We start from the raw sequence: 7,303 nt of genomic DNA on the forward strand, positions 1-7,303 counted from the left end.
GAATAAAGCGATCAATAAGAATGCCACTCGGTAAGTAAATGCATGTACTGGCCATGTCCCATCACAGCTTGCCCAGTATTTTCCTATGCTCTTCACACTCTGCGAGAGTATTGTTAAAGATGCGGGTATGGCTCACATTACTACATAATACTCAACACCACACACACACATAAACACAGGAGACATCCATACCTGAGTCTGTTTAGAAGAGGAGACGTTTTCTTTCATTTCATCCCCACCTTTAGATCCGCACATTGCTCAGTTTTGCTTCCCTTCTCTGCTCCATTACAATCGGGTACTTCGAGTGACACGTCATTTTAATTGTGTGCATGGTTGCATTATTTCGGTAGCTCAATTTGCGAAAGAGCAGAGGATTGTAATCTTCCGGGAGACACCAACGAGCAAACAAAAACAAATTCCCACACCGCAAAAGCGGACCATTTAATAAATACCCTCAAAAGTATAAGACCTAAAAGCTGGTGTAGGTGTAATTAAACCCAACTATTTAACCGCGTGCTAAATGGCAAGCAGGTAATCAAGGACACAATTAAAGCAAAGGCGACCCAAGTTAAAATAGTATACAATATAAAACGGCAGTGCGCATTAGTGCTGAACCGACTAATCGCTTTATTGGTTCCATCCGTTTTAAGTGTTCACTAAATGCTCACAGAGGTTGTTTTCATGCATGTCACCGTATATTATTTAAACAGACCGGGTAATTCTCTACTTACCGCTCACTTTGGTTATAAATGTTGAAATCATCATCGCCATCATAAAACATCAGATTATTATTTACACCCTGCCTGTGAGTCTTCTTTTTGGTGCCACAAACACAAAATTAAAGTATCATATGCAATACACTGTATACATGCACATACTACTGGGAACATATTTAATGGATGCGCGCGGGCACTTGCTGTTACTATATGTTGACAAAATTGGTGCTACCAATGTTAATCATCGTTAATTTGCAAAATATGTTTATAATTCTGATTATGAATATTGATTTTTAAGAATACTGTTACAATAAGGAAGCAGCTTGTTTCTGATGTTGGCAATGCGATCTGGGTGCTCTTTAAAAATTGAGATAAATTAGCTGATTCTGTAAGCACAGCTTATTTATTAATATGACAATAAACAACAAAACGAACTTCATGGACCGCTAAATTCAGCGACATGCCACCAGACAGTATGTCTAACATAGAGCCCAAAATGAACAAATTGACACGATACAAAGGTGCTTCGGTACTCGGTTGCCTTACCACAGAGAAGCTGCATCCACGCACACGTCTTGTAGACTGTAGCGGTGTTGCAGAAAAAGAAGAGAGCGAAGCAGGCGATACAACCCAGGATCAGCACCATGGACAGCAGTACGAAGAACGAGGCTGCCTTGAAGGCGCTTGAAGGGATGGAGCTGAAATCCCCGAAGGTACCTTGGCAGGTGAGCTCTCTGTTTGATGTGCCGTAGCTCACGCAATAGTGAAATAAGCCGAAATACCCGGCCCGGGGGGTATTGACACTGTCCCCGATCCAGTAGGGCTGGATAAAGACCACCACATTTATGATTGCGAAGCATATGGTAAAGATTGCCCATAGCACCCCGATTGCTCTGGAGTTTCTCATGTAGTTGTCATGGTAAAGCTTGGAGGCTTCTTGTGAAGGCAACATTTTCTTTCCCTTTTTTTTCACAACGTCGATCAATCTGTATTCTTCTTAGCAGTCTTTCTGTTTATTTGAAGGTCAGTGCTACTATATTTTGATTTTTCAGGCGATAAATAATATGATCCGGGCTCGGTTTTACGTGCATAGAAACAATTGTGTCAGCCCCCGCTGCAATGAAATCAAGCAATACAATCCCATATATCTCCAATTTAACATTCAAAACGGGCTGTTCAGAACATAAGAAATCCCCCCCGAAGACAGATTCTTTTTTTAGCACCGAGTATCTATAAATAAGCAAATTCTACCTCTCATCGGAAGGAATGCACGGAAGCAAATGCTGAGCGATGTTTTGCCGGGAATAGAAAAGCAACCCAATGCAAATCTTCCAGGAGAAAGACTGTAATCTGACGAAAAGCACGGACATCAGTATTAAACAACTCCCATCTCACTGACCCCAAACCTTTCAGTTTTAAAAAGAGCTACAGATGTGGACTCTGTCGAGCTGCTGCTGCTAGCTGCTGCCTGGACTCCATGATTGTTGCTGCTGCTGCTCCTCCGTCTCCGCTACGCGCGTGCATGAAGATGTTAAGGGATGTTGACGGCGCGCTCACGTTCATTGCAGAAATGGCACTAAAACACTTTCACGGAGAACGTTGTGGTTATAAAGGGCCCTGATGTTCGCAGTTCACGCATACATTCCTCATCAGACTTATTTGCAAAGATATACGCACAACTGTAGACGCAGTATCAGCTCGTCTTACGCTGGTTATGTTATAGTCTAGGCTGTGTTAACACGTTTCTTCACATCTGAATAAAACAAATTATGAAGTATCATTAATCCTAAGGAGTTCGGGAGAGCGTGCAACATTGTGTATCTGCTGAGGGAAAAAGTGAAAGTTATTACTGCACTGAAAGTTCAGACAGGAGGACCTTTCTGAAGCGCACAGATAGTATTAAAATAATGACAACAAAATAATCAGTGTTAACTGTAAATCTGTATATAACACCTACATGTGCTCACTGTTTTGAAACGGAGAAGTATTTACTTTATTCATTCACGTGCAGTTTAGCAATGCATACTATTTGCAGTAATAATAGGTTCTAAAACAATTTTAATAAAGTAGGGAAACGCAGTCACCTCCCGAATATGTCCTTATGGGGTCTGCACGACCTCCCTGTGTCTGTGTATCTGATTAGGTTTTACTCTTCAGGTTTCCTCCCTCATCCCCAAAGATGTGTTGGTTGAGTTACCTGGTGATTCTCATCAGTCGTCTGCGTGATTGAGTCATGGATTGGATTAGGTGAGTCTGTTATGTTAAATTAACTTTGACAACGTTTCGCATTGTTGGTCAATTAAATAAAGTTCAAGGGCTTAATAGCTTGCAGTCAATCAGTTTAGCTCTGGTACCCATTATGTTTAGCAAATACACTTTCTGGATATGTTTAGAGCGACTCCCCATAGCCCAGCAGGATAAGCTCATGCACTCTTAAAAATAAATGTCCCAAAGAGGTTCTTCAGAGCGATGCCATAGGGAAATGAATTTTGGTTCTCAAAAGAGCCATCCACATGAAGGTTCTAGAAAGAGCCTTTATTTATTTAGCTCCATAACAGATTTCATAAATAACCATGAATAGATGATGACAGATTACAGGTTCCTGATTTTAAAACGATTCTTGCTGACAAAACAATGACAAAAGCTCAGCTTTTCTTGATCTGTTGCATCCTGCTGGGTTGCCTACTATGCATTAAAGATTTCTGTTTTGTCTAATTAAGAACATTTTCAAAGCCCAAAGAACCAATTTTATACGCAAACAACCCTTCGTGGAATGAAATGATTCTTTAAAAAGCAATAGCTCTACGAGGAGCCACACAGCAGAAAAGTGCCATTAAAGAACTGATATTTTAAGAGTGTGGCCGCAGGGTTAGGCTAATGTCATCACGGGGCAGATCATTAGGTTACTTTACCATGAAGAGTGAAGTGCGAGCCAAAAATTAACTACAATCACTCTCTTTATCAATTTCACAATAATGACTGTATGAAATATTTCTTTAATCAGTTTCATATCCCTCAGATGATACTTTCTCTACAAATGAGGCAGATATGGGGCACTTTCCAGTTGTGATTAGGGAAGAAGTAAGAGGTTTGCTTTCTTGCCTCATTGCACATACCTTGTTACAGTATGCTTTAGAGCTCTTGCTTCTTGAGTATGGTAGAAAGCTTATATTGATTGTTCATATACAGCATAATTCCATTTATTTACTCATAACATGGGGTGGGTGTATATTAAAATTAAGAGGTATTTTCCTGAAATCCTTTGGCTCATTGTGCGTAGTGCACTTGATTCATATCAAAGTGGTGTCTAGATAAACACAATCTATAAATTCCATATTATTTTCTAGACTGCATGTAATGAGAAAGTAGCGACTGCCTAAATTGTAGCATTTAATTTTATGGTTATTGAGCTGATAACTCAATCAGATTACAACACTTTAGATATAATTGGTTACATTTCTTTTGCTTTCCAAATTGAAGCAAAGACAGGTAAAAGGACTTGCTTGTGGTCACATAGTGTTAGCTGAGGGATTGGAGCCCATAGGCCCACACTTGCTCTTCAAAGTCTTAACCACTACACAACACTGCCTCCACTTATCTTTCTTAGCATAGAAATCCATTTCCCAGTAGTTAAAAATGGCAATTTCCACTTATGCATACTTTTGGAACTTGGTTTGGGGTGCAGGACGTCTGGACCTATCCCTTTGACAATGAGTGAAAAGCATAAACCGATTGTGGATGGGACGCAAGTCCATCTCAGGGTAAAAAAGCCAATCACACATCTACACTAACCACAGTTTTATTTCACCAATCTGTCTAGTAGAAGAAAACTGGATTCTTCTGAAGAATACATTAATATTTAATGGGCCGAACGGTACATGCAAAGAAGGCTGACGTTATCTCCAGCACTGTAATCCATTATATAAAACTATCAACAATACAGAAATGCTATCTAAGGAAGGACATTTTTAGAAATGGAAGCAGATTCAGAATGATGTGAATACAGCATGCATTCCTCTGAGTAAAAATAGATAGATAGATAGATAGATAGATAGATAGATAGATAGATAGATAGATAGATAGATAGATAGATAGATAGATAGATAGATAGATAGATAGATAGATAGATAGATAGATAGATAGATAGATAGATAGATAGATAGATAGATAGATAGATAGATAGATAGATAGATAGATAGATAGATAGTGTCACGCATGTGCATCAGAGGGTCACCATCCAGGTTCCTCCCAGGCATGTAATACCACTGCGAGCCAAGAGAGGGCACGGCTGCTAACTGTGTCATCTTCCTTTACCTCCAAAGTGCTAATAATCTGCCCAGTGAAGGGCAACAAATTCTGCCCCTTCAGTTTTCCAGACCTTAAAAGCCCAGCTGCCTGGATGAAGGCATCATTTGTTGACTGGAGAGCAAAGGAGATGGAGCTCCTGCAATCCCAGAAAAAACAATCGAAAGAACCATTGATAGGCAGTGTCTCTATTTATTATAATGCCAGAGGGCAATATTTTTGTTTGTACTCGCGCCATCGAGCAACTGCTTAATTTTTGTTTCTCAAGTAAATGGGGAAAGCCAGGTTGGCATCCCAACATTTATCTTGCTTTTCAACCAGTTGTTCCCTTAGACAACCACAATAGATAGATAGATAGATAGATAGATAGATAGATAGATAGATAGATAGATAGATAGATAGATAGATAGATAGATAGATAGATAGATAGATAGATAGATAGATAGATAGATAGATAGATAGATAGATAGTGTGAAATGCAAATGAGGAAGAGGAGAACTAAAGAAAAGTTGGGGTGTCACACCAGGCCACCTCATTTACTGCCAAAGTCCAGAAAACAAAACAAAAATGGTCACAACAGCTGCCTTCCCAGTCTCTGTGGCTTCTTGAACGTGTCCGCTCTCTCAAGCTGCTCTGGGACGCTGCCTTCTTAGAGCACACAAATTTTTGTCATCCCTGCTGGAAGAGGCAGGAATTAATTGGTTGTGGGTGTGGCTTAGATGTTCTCGTTGAGCAGTTTCTCTAAATTATGGAGGTGAAAAGAGATGGTATTGTTAGAATTGGTGCCCCTCTTGCCCTGGTAGGGTATTGCATACCTTGTCTGAGCCTGGAAGGTGATTCTCAGGAGTCCATGCTTGACAACAGATAGATAGATAGATAGATAGATAGATAGATAGATAGATAGATAGATAGATAGATAGATAGATAGATAGATAGATAGATAGATAGATAGATAGATAGATAGATAGATAGATAGATAGATAGATAGATAGATAGATAGATAGATAGATAGATAGATAATTTTTGTTACAAGAAGTAGAGAATACTTACAAGATTTTTGTCATAGTAAGATGCTGTTTTTTCCCCTATGTCTTGTCAGATGATATTCTGTATCCATGAAGGGCATCCTAATATAGGTGGAGTGGTGGCTTTCTGGGTAAAGATTCTGTGCTGGGAAGTGGAGGGTTGCCAGTGTCAGAAGGAATGCGACTTCATTGGGCCCTTGAGCAAGGCCCTTAACCTGCAAGTGCTCCAGGGCTACTCTACAAATGGCTGACCCTGTGCTCCAACCCAAAGTTTCTCTCTTCCTCTCTAGAGTGTAAGGGTTAGGGTTATGTGAAAAATGATAAATTACTAATGCAAGAAACTGTAGATGGCAAATAAAATTTATTAGTATTAATGAGTCCCATTCAGGACTTTCATTCTTGATGGGTCAGGCCTACTCTTCTCACGTATGGTCTCTGCCTAAAAGAACACCCCTTGCTCCACAAATCACAATATCAGGTAGTTGTCTTTCAAATCTGGTATCAATCACATACTGGTGAGACCTCATCTGGAGTACTGTGTGCAGCTTTGGCCTCTAAGCCTCAAAAAGAAACCTAGCAGTGTTAAAGAAAGTCCAGAGATGTAGCAACTAGACTGATTCTAATACTGCAGTGTATGAGTTATGGGTAAAGATTGAATGAGTTGAACCTTTTGAGTTTAGGTAAACAGAAATTAAGAGGTGTTATAATTGAAGTTTTTTTTTAATTATGAAAGGAATGAGTTCAGCAGATCCAGGTTGTTACTTTAAAACGAGTTCAACAAGAACACAGAGACACAGTTGAAAGCCTATTAAGAGTAGATTGTGAAGAAACATTAGAATGTTTTTCTTCACACCGAGAACCATAGACACATGGAATAAGTGACCAAGTAGTGTGGTAGAGAACAGAACTTAAGAGATCTTTAAAACCTGACTTGATATTATTCTGGAGAAATTTGCAGTTGACGAGCTTTGCTGGCCTGAATGGCTTGTTCTCATTTGAATGTTTCTAATGTTTGACGCACTGTTGCACTGCCCAAGGTATCCTCCACTTTTCCACCCAGTGCTACCAGAAAGGGCTTAAACCTCCACGATGCTGAACTGGACAAACAAATGAATAAATGGATGTGTAAATGTATGATCTACTGGAAGAGATTTAAGATTTAAACACTCATGGAAATACTCCACGTTTGTTTAACATGGAGATATCATAACTGCATGTCCACAGAAATCTTTACATTGCACTGCTTTAGGATCTTTT

General features: G+C 39.6%; 1 protein-coding gene across 2 annotated transcripts in view; it reads right to left on the reverse strand.

The window, feature by feature from the left end:
- The window catches only part of lhfpl4a (LHFPL tetraspan subfamily member 4a), a 476,207-nt gene extending 473,744 nt beyond the window's left edge, over positions 1–2,463 (reverse strand). Inside the window, exon 1 of one of the 2 annotated variants that reach the window (XM_051921531.1) lies at positions 1,263–2,463. In XM_051921531.1, the coding sequence (XP_051777491.1) occupies positions 1,263–1,668 (406 nt within the window). In that variant the 5' untranslated portion in view covers positions 1,669–2,463. The remainder of the gene's footprint in view (positions 1–1,262) is intronic. The other variant, XM_028824825.2, reaches the window with a different exon arrangement.
- Positions 2,464–7,303: the final 4,840 nt, after the last annotated feature.

Source organism: Erpetoichthys calabaricus, chromosome 18 (genome assembly GCF_900747795.2).
Source record: "Erpetoichthys calabaricus chromosome 18, fErpCal1.3, whole genome shotgun sequence".
Lineage (NCBI taxonomy): Eukaryota > Metazoa > Chordata > Cladistia > Polypteriformes > Polypteridae > Erpetoichthys > Erpetoichthys calabaricus.